The following is a 16,141-nucleotide window of genomic DNA, read 5'->3' on the forward strand; positions in this document are numbered from 1 at the left end:
TATGTCTGTCTACTAAGAGGGGCATTAATAGTTCCCTGAATGAAGTCATCTTTCGGAGTGACCTTGTTCTCATCTCTTCTGATTTCATGGTGTGAGATAACCGCTTTATTTTTAGTTTGACAAAACCCGTCTAATCCCATCGCGCTCCGCTCGGCTGCTCACACACAACTGTTTGGGAGAAATGAACTCGTTCCGTTTGTTAATCACTTGTTGCCTTGATTACTCGAATTAATTGTTGCACATAATTATTTATGAATGCAAATAAGATTCTATTAATAATTTAACTTGAACAAGATGAGGCACTGCTAATTGTCTTCTCACAGCAGGAGGTAACAAATTCATGCACAGACTTATAAGCAGGGTTGGGCGAGTTGTTGTTATCAAAACTATAATTAGTACTACAAACAAAATGATTACAAATAAATGTTTGCATGCTTTATTAATGAAAACAGTCATTTTTCATGAATAAACTCCATTCAAGATACATTTCACTAAAATAGTTTTATTGAGGAACTCGCAATGAACCATCATTTTTATGTCATTTTATCTGCTCAGGTTTGTTGATGCCCAATATGGCGTCTTTCATGTATAACAAACATCATCCAGTGTAAAGGTGAAAGGTAAAAAGCTGCTGTGTGACACAGTGAATGTGAGTTTAAAACCACAAGAGTTTCCTGTCGTTACGCCAACATGGCGGCGTTCCCCAGTCCAACTCCTTTTGGCCCGAAGTTTTTGGCGTAACAAACTGCAAAGAAAATAAAAAATAAAGAAACAATGCTGAGGTAAAAAATAAACATTTTCTGATTTGATTTTTAAATCTGATCTGTGTTCTGTGGGCTGTACTGCTGTGTTTCCATGTTAATGACTAATATATGCTTTCAAAGCACTTTCAATGCAGGACCCTCAAAAAGTATCGGAGTCTATATGCAGTGTGTGCGTGTGTGTACCTTTACAGTACAGCTCTCCATCCTTGTCTGTCACGGTGGTCGACTCCAGGCTTTTACCACACAGGGCGCAGCGGAAACAGGTTTTATGCCAGGACTACACACACACACACACACACACACACACACAATTATTGAGATATTTATAATAATGGTAATAAAGACAAATAAAGCTAAATCTAGCATTCAAACAGAACGAGGGCCCAGAAAAAAACATGAGCAATCACAAACTATGAACAGTGTTTGAGAGTGATGCTACAGTTTGTGGCCCAGCTGTGTAATGATGCAGAAAGAAGCCAGAATAATAACTTCTACATTTTCTACTGGCTAATTTGGACAATCAGTCTTCTCTGTTAAGGAGCAAAACTATTGAACTGTCTACCAACGGAATTGAAAATGCAAAACAATTTATATGTTTTTAATAGAAGTATTAAATCATGTCCAATACCGCATTAGACACACCTGTACTTTGTGGATGTAAATGGGTGTGGATGTATTTGTGGACTTATTTGTTAATGTATATCCTTTTGCTTTTTCTATTTTAACTTTAGAAACTTTAGTGTCCTGCGGAAAGCTGTTGTAAATCAGCATTTCGCTGCAAACACTTTTTTTAAATTTTTTTATTTTCATGTTTGTCTGTGAACAGTTTGGGGGTCAGAATTCTTTTGTTATTGTTACCATATGAATATAGCATTAGATTGCACACAGCTGTTATGAATCCCTCTGCTCCTCTACCAGAATGTGCCTTCCTGGCTGACAGTCTTTGCAGCTGCCTGTCGTCAGCACTCAATTAGCTCGTCGGCCTGTGGGACTATATGAGGCCTTTCTCTCCTTCAGTCTCTGTTCGACCAGAGAGACTTTGCCACAGAGTTCCTGAAAGAGTTTAGTGTGTCGCTGTATTTTTGGTAAAGCTTTAAAGAGATTGTTTCTGCACTTGGGACCTCATTCTCTGCCACCGTTACACCACTTGTTTGGGCTCTAAGAGCGCCTTGGTGGTATCGTTTAAGACAGAAAAAAACAGATTATTTAGAGATAAGAGGTCTGAAATCAACATTAGTCTGCTGAGGCCACAGGAAAGCAACAACTTCACTTTAAAGGGTGGTGTTTTTTAAAATGCGTGGAAATAAAAAGTACAATAAACAAATTTGATTAAAACAAATCCACCACAGTGTTCCTTACCTTCCCTGCTGCCATCACCTTCTCAGCTAAGAAGACGGCTTTGGAGCAGCGAGGGCAGCGGTCTGAACATCCAAACTTCGGGGAAGATTTATTGTCATTGGATTTTGGGGAAGCTGGTTGTGGTTTAGGGCTAACACTGTGATGACATCAATCAATCAAGTTTTATTGATATAGCACCTTTCATACGAATCAATCAACTGCAACTCAAATGGTAAATGGAGAAAAGAAGAAGAGACTAATGCACACCAAATGAAGTTAAGAAAAAAATAAAATACAACACTAAATAAATTGATCATGGTAAAACAAAACATTTAATAAAGTAAAATTAGAGCAAAATAAAAAGAAATTAAATTCGTACAAATACTAAAACCATAGTGTATAAACAAGACACTGTATAAATTCATATTTAATAAGCACAAATAATAGAAACACTAAAAAACACTACATGAAAGTCAGACTGAATAGGTTTTTAGTTCTGTTTAAAAATGGCTTGAGGCATAATGGCTAAAAGCAGCATCACCAAATGTTTGTACCAGCCATGCTTTTATGTATTCACTTATTTTGAATTCTCACAATTTAGTTCCCCCCTGAATTTAACTTTCACTATTTACACCTTGTTGTGTCTTGAAGGTAAACAACATTTCTCAAGTTATAGACGTGTTTCTGCAGCTGTGTTTAGAAAGGAACCCCAATCACACTGGAGAAAGGCAGAATTAACTAGTTATAGATCTTAAAGCCTCTGCACATAAAACTACCTACACGGCTAAATGCCACTATAGGGGTAAGATATGTTGTGAATATGTTGACTTATGTGATTTGGGTGCGATGACCCTTTAATTAATGACAGCACAGACTTGTGTCTCTAACAGCAGCGTGAGCACGTACTCTTGATGATACAGGCCCGCAGGTCGAGGAGGGACAGAGCTCAGAGCTCCAGCTCCTTGCCCGTATCCGTAGCCTTTTGGCCCATATTTCTTGCCATAGCAGGACTTGCAGTAAATCTCAGACTCGTGCGCCGCAACCGTGGTGCTGTCCAGCCCTTTTCTGCAGCTCACTGTGTGAAAGAAACACAAATATTTTGCATATTTAAACCAGCTGTTGTCCGAGTGAAATGGATTCAGTTTGCCCAGACTGGGGAGTGTCATGGTGGAGTAATGGAAGTTAAATAAAGCCCCCACATCTTTTATCAGTCAACGGTGGCATTACACATAGTCAGATGTCTTGTGTTTCTATTTGTAGGAAGAGAGGAGAGTGCGAGGTGAATGTTCGAGAAAAGACGAACACTTAGCATGATGGTTGTGCTCATCGCGGAGGCCTTTCAGGGCTCCCACTGGAACAATCGAGCAGTCACACAGACTCACGTCCGACCAGCTGGAGAGGGTTTGTGTTTGAGCAGAGAGCAGAGAGCAGTAAACCTATACGAGGAGTCTCCGGATGAGACCACCCGGTGAAACAGTAGGAAAAGAGGGGGGAACTCTGCTGGGGCGGTCAAAGCCAGAGAGCGGCCATTCAACTACCAGAACACGTCGTTACATGAAAAAAAGGGATTTTTTTAAAAGAGAAAATATGAAAGATTGCTGAGAGAATGTGGTTTGTGCTGGTTGAACATTAAAGAGTAGCAGCAGGAGAAGGAGGGAGAGGAGAAGAAGTGCATAGAGAGGAAAGAAAGAAAGAAAGAAAGTGACAGAAAGAAAAAGATGAATTGTGGCAAAAAAAACAGGTTAAAAGCTAGAAAGAAGGAATCGATAGACGGAATAGGAAGCAAGAAAGAACAGCAAATAAGAAAAGAAAGTAATAATAAAAACTAAAACAAAGAAAATGAAACCACAAAAACTGGACTCTTCACTACAAAAGAATACAGAGAGGTGCCGCTGTGCTGTTGTTGGGCTCTTCTCTCAGTTCAGCACCAAAAGGCGTCAACAAGGCAGCTGGTAAGAGCAAACGAGCCTCACAGAAACATGGCACCATGACACTCTCTGTGCTGCACCAGTAAACAGAAGAAAGAACCAGTGTGCTCACTGCAGATGAAACAGGGCTTGTGGAAGCTCCTCCCGTTACACTGGATCTCCTCTGCGTGGTACACCGTCTTCTCACAGGCCGCACACTTGGTGCCTCCTCCCCAGTTTGGCATCTTACAGAAACAAAAGAACGAACTCCAGCAGATTACTTCGTTATCAGTCTGACAACAAACACACCGAACAGTCTTTTAGAGTCTATTGTAGGGCCGCAACTTTACATTTAATTCGCGATTTCTCTGCAGATTATTTGTTTTGATGTTTTTCATTTGATAAATGATAACTTTTTTAATATATTTATATATTATCTTATTTTGTTTCATTAAGTGATTGACTAGTTGTTTAAGTATTGGAAATAAGAAATCTGCACCAGCAGGTTTACGGTCAGCAGATGACATCCCGTGCAGAGATTCCTAAAGTAGTCCAGCCAAAATAAATGCCAACTGAGGACGTTTCCTGTTCGATGACTATGGTGATGATGATGATGATGATAATAATACATTATGTCAGATCGAGTCAGAATTTATTCTTGCATCCCAGCAGCTCCGTTTGCAACATCAACAAAGACAAAACAAATTAAGACAGTAAACAAAGATGCATTCATTTATCACACCATTACAATCAATAATCAAAATATTCAACACCCTTCATCGTACGTTTGATCCGGGGTTAAGCTCCACATTCACTTTTAGGATTGCCTGGTGCCCAACAGAGCTTCAGTTCAGTCTAACCTCATTAAATCGAGGAGCACTGTATCTCTTATTTGAGGGCAGCAGCTTGAATGTATTGTTCATGGACAAATCAGAAGTGATACTAGACTGAATATAATATAACTGTAGGCAGCACAGGAGTTAAACGTCGATCTAAATATAACTATGAATTGAAAGAATCTTCTTCCCTCTTTTTTATTTACTTTTACCTTTAAAAACCTAAATGTTCCTCTGTGTGAGGTCTTAACCTGCTGTCTTTTTTAACACGCAGTCTGGTGGTTAAAACCTTTTAAATATACCGGAACACTCAAACCACTCATTACTCACACAGTGTTATTAGTATTTCACTTTTGATGGTTCTCATTTAATCTGATTTGACTCTAACGTCAGCGTGGAGATGTGGCCCGGCCTGCTCTCTGACATTTCCGTTCCTGCTCATATCAGAGGCTGCCCATCACCTCACGGGTCTGGTATGTGATATTCTAGGAGGCGAGGCTTTACTGAGACATCAGAGACCAAAGACAGAGACAAAAGCCACCAACAATACAGGAAATGTCAGATTTTTCCTTGAGACAAATCAGAAATCTCACATGGAACTGACTCCTGACATTGAGGTTTACCTCAAAATAAAGTCTGATAGAATAATGTAATTCAACCTATAAAATAAGTCATCATAAATCAACCACATTACCCATGCTGTAATACACCACTCAACTACAAACTGGAATGAGTCCTTACCTTGAATCCAAGCCTGTGTGCTCTGGTCCTACCGTGGCAGTGAACTCTCCCCGGGTGGCTTAAATACCGTCCATCTCGCCATCACCACAGTCCACCGGTGACGCTTCAATGAAAATATCCTCCTAAAAATAACTTGTGACAGAGCAGAGCCCTCTGACCCTTCATCACAGACTTTAAGAGGCCCGAACATCAGCCCCCGCGACATTTGTTCTGGACTCACAGGCAGACACAGGACACTCTAAACAAAACTCTGACAGCTGAGCCGTCCACATGGTATGTTGGAGGATTATGGGCGTAAACGATGGGAGCTCAAAGCATGTAACTGACAACTGCGCATCTGAATGTTAACACGTTTGTGAGCCATAGTGACTGTGATGCTCATGAGGCAAATGTTACAGTTCGGCCTGGAGGTGGACCCCGAGAGGTGGAGGCCATGTTGGTACATGGCAGTCATTCCAAAAGACTGGGTCGGGACCCACAGGTGAGTCGCAGGAGATCTTATCCCATAATACCTTTTTTGACTTCTAATCATTTAGACATCTTTTTGCAACCGGAGGAGTCGCCCCCTGCCGGTCAGTAGAGAGAATGAACTTCAGTATTGGCTTCACTCGGCAGAACCGGAGGCTGCCGCCTGAATCTGATAATTGAAGCCTCCTCATAACATTGAATCTAATCTGAGAGGTAAAAAGAGAGACCCTGTTAACTCCACTTTAATGCCTTAATATGGGAACCCAGAAGAAAAAAAATAGTTTGAGAAACATTGATCTTTATGGTGGCCATTTTAAGATGTTTCATGCTACATTTAAATCACATAGCACATCAATTAAATTTGTGCAGCCAGACCTCTGAATCACCACTAACATCTCCGATTATTTCAGTGATTCAAAGAGAATGAATGAGGTGAAACAAAATGGAAAATCAGTTTGATTATCAGGTGAGTAAAACCTGTGTCCTTATTGTAAATATAAGTGGAAGATATGGGAACTGTATGACAGATATCTCCCACTCAAGTAACACAACTCCCAGGTAAACTTAAAGTCCAAGGCTTCAAGAGAGCTCTTTTGTCTCCAATCAGCTGCTGAGTCACAGACAATAAAAACTATCCAATACAACATGACATCCCTCAGTTAGTCAGGCTCAGCTCTCGGTTGTCAGACTTGGTTCAACTTTCATGAGTCCAGTCAGAACATCTTCAGCCTCAGGCTGTGCATTGAGCGTTTTGATACTTTCACAGTATTTTCATGTTAAAATCTTACTTTTTATGAAGTGGGACCTTTGAAGTGCTTTGCAAATGTTTTATGAGGAAGAAAATGCACTCACACACATTTGTTAATGTGTGTGAGTGAGTAACACTGAGCACAAAACTGAACTTTTGTTTGTTTATAACAAAACTCCTCAGAGCACCTTTAAACCTAAAATAACCTTTTTTTGTGTTACTTGGGGTTAGCGGAGACATGTTGTGAACACAACCTTGATTTTATCACCTTTAAAATAATATGATGAACTAGTTAGCAAACAGTTTCTTATATTAGGATCATTGCTATGAGCTGAAACTATTACTTGATTAGTTGATCAACTGTTGGTTTGTCAAAACAAGCAATTTGAAGACGTCACCGTGAGCGATGAGCACGTTTAACTATTTTCTTATTGATAGTAAAAGTAATAAACAGAATAATCTTTTATTTAAATATTTGTTGGCAGCAGCCCTTCGTGTCTGTACTAATTCCAATCAAATAGTTGTGGAGATATAAACCAAAACACAGACCAACTTCACACCATGTTCATAGAAAAAAATGTATTAAAATCAATTTGCATTTTACATTTTACATTTAACAGGACATCAGAAAACAAAGGTGATTTCCTTATAAATTAAACTCGTCTGATAAACCTTAGAATCACACACATTCACATATTCTTAACAAATCCATGTTTAACAGGCGTAACAGTTAACACGTACATTTGTGCAAAAGTCCTCTCATTGGGTTTAACTCGGAGACAAAATGATCGATCAACAATGTGCCCAATCTAACCCGCCTTTCGGTCAACGACGTCCATGTTACTGAAGTGTGAGTTTTGACTACTCTTGGTAATTTGAAGAAAGGGAAATTGGTGTTCACATCGCCCACATTAGCAGAAATAACTAAAAGAAAGAAAGAAAAAGAAAGAATCAACAAGAAAATGAATTCTCCTCCGTTAAGTCATGCAAATGTAGTCCCGGGAAAAGTTTCTACCAGCATCACAGTGTTCATGAGTATCTGGAGAACTGAAATGTGTCCACTGGGCCAAAGTCTGCATGGCAGCTACTTGTAGAGCTGGCTGTGACCAGAATGAATGCGGTGAAATGTTCAGAGGTAATGAATACTGTAAAATGCTCAAACAGACAGAAAAAAAAGACAGTCACCCACCCACAACATACATCATGTACACAGTCATCAGAGGGCTTCCCTCAGGAGTCCTCAGTGGCGACGTCCAGCTTCCTCTGAGGAACGTAAACAGTTTTGGCGGCCAGGTGTCCACCGGTGGTGAGCATCGCAGCCAGGGGTGAGACGGGGACCGGCGTGTGGAAGAAGCTCTGCTGGGGGAGCCCCGTCCCGTTGGGGGTGTTCATCAGAGGCTGGACGACACACAAGCTTCAGTTAGTCTTTAAATCGTAAAGGACGAGTTCAACCAGATCAAAAAGCAACTAGTTGTCCCCGTTACTCCACAGAGCTCACTGGAGTCCTCAAGAAATCTACTGACAGCGAGGTTTCAAGTTTCCCGATGCGGAAAACTCAAAATCGTAACTATCTGCATGACTACACACGCCGACTATCCCTAGTTCTTTACTGACGTCTGTGTGAACCGACCCTTTTAAAACACAAAGGGGTTGTATTGGTTTACGGGCTAAATGTGAAAAACTCCTGACGTCTTATAGTGTACAAATGACTATAATATATATATATATATATATACTAAATATATCGACAGGGTTGTTGAAGAACGTCAATCACTTTACCAAGTGTTTACCAAGAACTCAAAGTCTGATCTGTGGAGTAAAATATTGAGACTTCCTCTCTCTTAAAGTATTTTAGTCCTTAGTACTATTACTATGACTCACTATTTTTTCTCAGACTTGACAAAGCTCCTCAGAAGACATTATACAACTGTTTTAAGACGGTTGAAGGTAGCGATGTACTGATCGATCGGCCGATGGTCAGCTGTTTAATAGTCAATGTTTTATTATGAAAATACACCATTGAAAGACAGATAAGTCACTGTAGTATTTGTGTATGCTGTCAATTATACTTCTTAGGAAGAAAGAAAATCAGGATCAGCCATGATAATTGCAATCTGTACATCTCTAGTTGAAAAGCAGGGAAGTTACTGGTTTTTACCTGCTGTACACTGAACAGGGCCATTGGCTGCCCTGACATAGACTGCTGGACAGGCACAGGGGACACCGGTTTGATGAAGACCATGCCCCTCTGCTGCAGAGCCAGCGGGCTGGCCAGGGTGTTGGCACACTCCGGAGTCTGGTGGGCGGTGAAAGCGTTTCCTGGGCTGGAGCCGGAGATCAGGCCCAGGTTCTGCAGGGTGAAGTTGAGGATGGCAGGACTGGGGCTGTGGAGGCGGTGGGCCTGCTGGACGGCGTGTGGCGAGGCGGCAGCAGCGGGTCTGTGGAAACGAAGGCTGATGGGCGTGATCTCCTGGGCGAGGGCAGGTCTGGAGCCTGTTGATGACAACACAAAACACGTGGAGAGACACAATGAATGATCAACTAAAGGAGCATCAACAAATGAACTGATAATGAAATTAATCACATGCAAGAATTTCCCACAATGGTGTGAACAAAAGACTAAATCTAGGTGCACTCTGAGACCCCGAATCAACTTTTATGACGTCTTTACCTGCGGTTGGTGTTTGGTAGATGTTGTAAGTGGGAGTTGAGGCCTTGTTGCTTTCTCTCCCTGAATCTTGAATTGCTGAGTTGTAGCTGATGAGGGACTGCTGGGAGATTGGGATCAGGTATCCGGCCGGTACTAAAGTCTGGACAGGCAGAAAAATAAAAGTCACACATACTGCCGTTGAATCGGCAAACACAACAAAAGCCGTTCTGCTGGTAACTGAAGCCCGGTCAGCATTGTGTTTGTGTGTGTGTGTGTTCACCTCGGCGTGGAGATGTCCTGGCGTGAGCGGAACGACTCTGACGGGTGTTAATCCGGCCTCGCCGTCCGAGTTCGCCGCCTTGTCCTCTCTGTCCAGGAAGGTCTCTAAGGTCTGCTCGAGTGTCTGATGGGCTGCAGCGCCGCCGGGGGTGTTGACAAACTCCGGGTCCAGGTGGAGGGCTCGGGGCGAGGGCCGGCTCGAGAGCTGACTGCCGCGACGAGCCTTCAGACGGGCCTGGAGGATCTCGCACAGTTTTGGAGACGTGTCCTACAGGAGGGCAAAGGGAAGAACTGTATGTCAGAAATAAATAACTGCTTAACAAACATTTAAAAAGTGATTTTGTCTCATCATCTGTTTTATAACCACATGCCGGTTGATGTTGTCATTTTGTAAAAACACCAGCCACTTGCAACACTCAATCAGAATGTTGTATAAATGTAGATTTATTATTTACCTTACAGCTGGGGTCCATCCTCTTGGCTTTTGAGGGGCTGCTCTCTAAGGCTGAATCTAAAAGCAACCGTTTGAGCACCAAGGGGCTGACGTCCAACGTCCTGAAGGTCGGCATGCTCCTAGCCGCACACTGGCCCGTGGGGCTCTGCCCGGTCTTGTCCTCGAAGGTCATGGAGCGCACGGCGAGGCTGGTCGGCTGCGGCCGGACCAGAGGGTTCGGCCTCGGGGAAGGAGACTGCAAATACACGGCGTAGGGCATGCCCCCCCGCTGCTGCTGCAGCAGGACGGGGATCAGGGGCGAACACTGGGCGGGGAGGTAGGCGACGGAGCCCAGGGTTGCCAGCGGCGTGTTGGGGGTGAGGTGGACCGCAGCGTTGACTCTTGTCTCTGGGGTTGGAGATAGCAACAGGGCCTGAGGCGGCTCCATCGAAACAGACGAGGTCGGCTCTTCTCTCATAGCAGCAGTGTCCGTCTCAGCAGCAGCAGCAGGCTTTGGAGCCTCAGCTCCCGTCCTGGAACAGAAGCAGGACTCTCATTTAACAATCTAGAGATCTACAATGATCTTAATACAAAACAGCTGGGAGATTAACCTGTAGTTTGCAAGTACATAGGACCAATCAACAAATTCTATCACATGTTTAAACCACATCAGTGTCTGAATGGGTTCATATTTAGGTTGAATAACAGTCCAAATGAATCCAAACTTACGGTGACTTCTGGTCAAGCTCGATCTTACAAATAGCAGCAAGTTGGGCCATTTTGTTTAGGGAGGAAGTGTTTGAATCGCCTGATGATAAAAGAGGAGAAGACTGTGTCGTCACACTATTCACAAACATACACCGCACACATAGCCTCGTCCTGAGAGACGTCTTTACTCACTGAGGAAACCCTTGACAGGACTGCTGGGCGCAGAATTGATCTTCCGACGGTCGTCCTGAATGCTCTTGGCCAGCTTTATGAGGGAGGGGTGCCGGGTGAAGCTGCGTTTGGCCCCCGACGACGAAAATAGCTTTTTGGCACAGTTGTCTAAAGACGCACGGGACTCCAGAACACTTTTCTTCGTGGTTGAGAATTCGGATGTGGAGCTCTCCAAGTCTGAAACAAGAGGTAAATCTTAGAACTACATTTCAACTCAGACAGTAGTTTGCACATAAGAAATGAATATAAATGTGATGCCAGGAGGTCCAACATTCTCCCCAAACTGTGGACCAAAATATGAATAATAAGTAAATGGGGGGAAAGAGATCTGCGATACCTTTGACTTGTGGGAATTCTTCGGGGCCGACCCATTCAAAGGCCGGTTTCCTCCCCCTCGTTTCGGTCACGTGGACTTTCTCGATGAGCTTCAGGCTGCGCAGCACATTAGCAATATCATACAGCCGGCGCACTTTGGCTGCAAAACACCAGTGAAACAAAACATCAAGATTATCACCTGCCGATACAGAGACGCAGAACATATTCTGACAGAATGTACACATGACACGGCGTCTAAAACTTCAACTTGACATCGCCCCAGCTTTTTTTAAACGCACATGCCGTGTGGGTGAGTATAGATTGCAGTAATTGCGCAATAATAATACTGACTTTAATAATGTTTAACTGGTAATAAATGTATTTTGTATAGACTTTTTCAAAAGTTTTGAATAGCTTAACAGTGCAAGGAAGTTCTAAAACCAACACCAGCATCATTCTACTCGGACTTTAAACAACCCTCCATCTAGCAGGCTCTGTACTCACTCTTGAACTTGTTCTTGTCTTGATCGGCGCCCTGGTCCTCTCCGATCAGGATCTTGGCGGCCACGTCTAGACTGACCACGCGAGGATTAGACACCAGGAAGAGCATGACAAACTTCTGGCTCATCACCCTCAGAGATTTGTCCTTCCGACTGTTAACAGAGGCTGGACAGGAAAAAGATATCAGATTACTGCGCCACAAAACATGGACATCCAACGTCAAGGACCGAGGAATCTGGTCTCAAGTATGACAAACAGCTTCTCACCTGCTTTGAACTCTACTCCTGGAAGCTCCACAAAGAAGAGCTCCTTCTGCCCCTGCTCCCCGCTCTCCAGCTCCACCACCTCCTCGTTCTCCTTCTCCTCCCCTTCGAAGTCAAACTCCTTGTCCAGGAGACGCTGCCGGATGTGCAGCATCTGCTGGCCGTACTTTTGCTCCTCGCCCACCTGCTTCAAAATGGCCAGAGTCTGAGCCAGTTTGGTCCGCCCGTGCCACGTGTAGCGGTTCTTGGCGGAGCGGCTCACCATGTGCAGGCTCTCCAGCACGTTCATGATGTCGTAGATGCGCCGGCGTTCTACGCCTGAGCGGACAGAGAAGAAAAAGATGCAATTTAATAACTGAGCTAGTATCACAAACAGTAAAAGAAACAGTGTATGCATCTGGCATCGATAGTGATCTTATTACTTATTCCTCTACAACCAATAGGTGATAAAGAAAACGTACTGAGCTCAGTGGCCACGTCATCCAGGCAGATGTCGTTGTTGAGGGCAGGGTTTGGGTAATCTGGGTAGCGGGCGAGGAATTTATGACACAGCAAACCCAGACTCTTCTCCTTCCTGCTGATCATTTTCTCAGACTCTTCTCCATTTTCAGTGTCCTACGGGAAGAGAACGGATAAGAAATGTATTCCCTTGAGTGCCTTGACTTATAAGTAAGCGTCTATCTCGTGTTGATGATTTATTTTTTCTGTACCTGTGAGGCGTCAAGACCGTCCCGCCCGTCATTGTCCATGCACAGCTCCTTCTCTCGGTTCCTGATGTCAGGACTAGCAGCGCTGATGAGCATTTTAAGGTTGGAGGTCGGCGTCCAGGGGTCCACGGAGCCTACTTCCCTTCCCTTTTTAGGTGTAGTGAGGGGACTCATGGCGAGCTGGTTCTCCACTGACACGGCACACAGACCAGATGACTTCTTTGGAGTATTTACCGGAACCTGGGGTGCAACAAAGCAACCATCCTAGTCAGAAAAAAAGAAAGAAAACAAAAAGACAATGAATAGGATGTAGAAGCCCATCCAGTGAGGGAATTTTCCACCTTAACATAAGAATTTAATTAGGATTATATTAGCTACCGTTAGCTAGTCATTAACACAGCTATAGATTCAGATATGATAGTAAATATTAGTAACAGTTGGTGAAAAAAGCAGCAATTAATTTTTTCCCAACAAACAAAATTGCTTTGTTGTTGTAGTTTATCCACCGTCTTAATTAGCATTAATCTATCTCGTATCCTGTTGTTTTTAGCTAAACGACATTAACAAACTCTTTATTTAACTTACATATTTTCGCAGAGACATCCTTACCGCTTCTTCAGTGAAATTAATTTGTCGGATACCATCGTTAAAAACAGAAACGTGACAATAATAAGCTGGACTATGCACATACCGATTGTTTAATTAGCTTTACTCCCGCCGTTCCTTTTAAAATGTATCACAAAATACGTTTAAATCTAATCAAAACACCAGATTCATATTGGCGGTAACTGACGTGCATTCCATCAAATCGCCGGGCCCAACAGACGCAGCGGTGCCGCCCTTTTTCTTCGGAAGTAGCCAATGGGAGCGCCGCGCGAGGCAAGCGTACAGGAAGTGGAAAGACTGTCCCGCGCAGGTAAACAGTTTTTTGAAATCCTTGGCGCGGAACAGCGGCTCGCTTTAAACTAAGATAAGCTTGTGGCCAAAGTCTGAATTCGTTACTACAGTGAGAGAGTTGCATTTATACGGTGGCTTATTTGAGAAGCATACGGTTCCTCCCCCACTAAAGTTAAAGTTTGTGTCACGTAGCCAGTAAAGTTAACGTTAACAAACCTAGTAAAACCGGATAATCCAGAAACTTCACAACGGCTTTGCTTTAAAACACACTGCGGCCAGATACGTTAACGTACGTTACACGGCCAGCAAGTGAAGGCGGTAATACAGACACACTTCAACCAAAGCTCTAGTTAAAGGAAACATCTTGATCTATTTAAGGATTAAATAAAAAAATCAAAACGTCCACAAGTTCGCTAGATAAAACACACAGATACGTGCAGACTTACCCAAATCCGTGAAACACGTCTATGCTTCAGATGAAACGTCCCATCTTCACAGTAGTGTTGTGGATAATGTTACCAGCTACGTTACTTCCAAAAGATAAAATTAAGATTTTAATATAAGAATATAATCTCAAGCACAAAAAAAAAATAGAAACCCCCAAAGTGAAATAGTAACTCTTCTTGTTTTCTCTTGCTAGTGAGGAGTAGCCTCTAGTGATGGGTCCGGCAACACCGATGTGTCGGCGCATGTGTCGAGCTCATAGAGCGAAACCCCGTGTCGGTGCACTTATCGCTTTAAGAAAGTCACGTGGCCGATACAGCTGCTGTTTCGCCTGTCACTGAGGCGCCAAACATCTTCTGGCTGTCCCTACAATTTTTGTGCACACCAGCCTCATCTGTGCCATGTGAGCGGGTGTTCTCTAAAGCTGGAGAACTTGCGTCAAAGAAACGTAATCGCCTGAATGCCAAGACATTGGAACAACTTCTTTTTTTGAATACAAATATATAAAAGAAATCCCCTCCCTGCCTCAAAGACAAGTACATAAGCATCCTCACATTCACATGTTAAAGATATAAAGGTATCAAATATATTTTAAACTTAAATTAAGATATAAAATAATACAATATAAAATACAATAACTTAAATTATATTATTGTATATACTAGGTCATTAAATCATTATGTCAGTTGAGCCTGTCAACTCGGTTGCCTGTAATGATTTTTAAGATCCAGCAGGTGTCAGTATTGAGCAACACAGTGACACAGTACCGATACAGTATCAATACAGTTTGGGTAATGTGCCGCAACGCTTCATGAGGCCTCATCTACCCATCACTAGTAGCCTCTTGGTCAACTTTACTACAGATGTGAAAAGTTTGGGTGACCATCGTGACCGCCAGCGCTCGTCCCGCCCCGTATGAGCACGCGAGCTGACGTCAAGCGAGCGCGTCCCCGACGTCCACTTCCTTTCTGTGGGAGAGAGGCGGGGCCAGAGAACACGTCGCCTACATCTCCAGTATGAACTCCAGTCTAGATTTGACAAATCTATGATGAGTTTTTATTATTTTTAATGTGAAACGACAATTATAAAAGGCCTATATGTTCTACAAGTGTGCAAATGCAATGTGTTTTGTAATCTCTCTTGATATTGGGATGGTAATCCTGCAGGGAGCATGGCTGGATTAAACATTTAGAGGGACCTGGGTAGTCAGTGGCTGTGCCCCCATAGAGTGCTGCAGGGATGACATGTTTTTTTAGGCCACACCAAGGTTATTGAAAAAGGCTGAGAGAAAGCGAGCCAGTGAGATAGAGAGTGAGAGACAGTGGAGCAGTGGTCCAGTGAGCTAAATAGTTAATGAAGAGAGGGGCCAGTGTAGTTAGAACCCGGAATCGGTGAAGTCAAGGCTTCAAAACGTCAGTCTAAAATTCAGGAGACGGGTGTTTACTGATGTTTTTTTATATATAGAACACAGACCTTATTTAACCCATTGGTTAAAAAAAACATTGACTCTGAGGGGGGGCAGGAAGTGTAAACATGCTAACTAATTTCCGGGTTTCAGGTTTCATTACTGCAGCACTCTATTGATGAAAATGCCAGATTTGCAGCAACATTATCATGAAAAATACTGCTAATAAGCACATATTTCACTTTTAATGGAAAACTTAACATTAAAGAACAACCAGTACTCATGTGCTAGAAGAAACCTCCTGACATCTTTTTAGTGATTTTATTTTCTTTGGGGAATTTTCCCCTCCAAAGTACAACTTCAAGTAATTCAGATCCATTGGGGCTAGTGCCAGGTTATTCCAGCAGTTTGTGTTTGGTTTAAGAGTCTCTGTGCAAAGAATGAAGCTGTGTGCACACATGGAGGTGGCAGTAGGCTACATACACAATGCAGGGTAGGAGGAGGTA

At 42.9% G+C, this 16,141-nt stretch overlaps 2 protein-coding genes across 3 annotated transcripts; both read right to left on the bottom strand.

The window, feature by feature from the left end:
• Window positions 1-422: 422 nt before the first annotated feature.
• csrp3 (cysteine and glycine-rich protein 3 (cardiac LIM protein)) lies at window positions 423-5,701 on the bottom strand. The gene is made up of 6 exons (XM_079158901.1): window positions 5,587-5,701; window positions 4,143-4,254; window positions 3,009-3,177; window positions 2,124-2,259; window positions 948-1,041; window positions 423-745 (listed from the first exon to the last, which is right to left on the bottom strand). Exons 2-6 carry the CDS (start codon window positions 4,252-4,254, stop codon window positions 681-683), a joined length of 576 nt encoding a protein of 191 aa, XP_079015027.1. The 5' UTR covers window positions 5,587-5,701; the 3' UTR covers window positions 423-680.
• Window positions 5,702-7,447: 1,746 nt separating this feature from the next.
• On the bottom strand, window positions 7,448-14,350 carry e2f8 (E2F transcription factor 8). Of its 2 annotated transcripts, none has more exons than XM_079181768.1 (13): window positions 14,233-14,350; window positions 12,893-13,153; window positions 12,644-12,797; window positions 12,186-12,500; window positions 11,923-12,084; window positions 11,441-11,578; window positions 11,065-11,280; window positions 10,894-10,972; window positions 10,187-10,697; window positions 9,733-9,999; window positions 9,474-9,612; window positions 8,961-9,295; window positions 7,448-8,200 (listed from the first exon to the last, which is right to left on the bottom strand). In XM_079181768.1, the coding sequence occupies exons 2-13, from the start codon at window positions 13,061-13,063 to the stop codon at window positions 8,033-8,035; spliced, it is 2,655 nt and encodes an 884-aa protein (XP_079037894.1). In that variant the 5' UTR covers window positions 13,064-13,153; window positions 14,233-14,350; the 3' UTR covers window positions 7,448-8,032. The 2 variants fall into 2 exon arrangements, with proteins under 2 accessions (XP_079037894.1, XP_079037893.1); XM_079181767.1 differs by lacking the exon at window positions 14,233-14,350 and adding an exon at window positions 13,475-13,577.
• Window positions 14,351-16,141: the final 1,791 nt, after the last annotated feature.

The sequence above is a fragment of the Pholis gunnellus genome (genome assembly GCF_910591455.1).
Source record: "Pholis gunnellus genome assembly, chromosome: 1".
In the NCBI taxonomy this organism is placed as follows: Eukaryota; Metazoa; Chordata; class Actinopteri; order Perciformes; family Pholidae; genus Pholis; species Pholis gunnellus.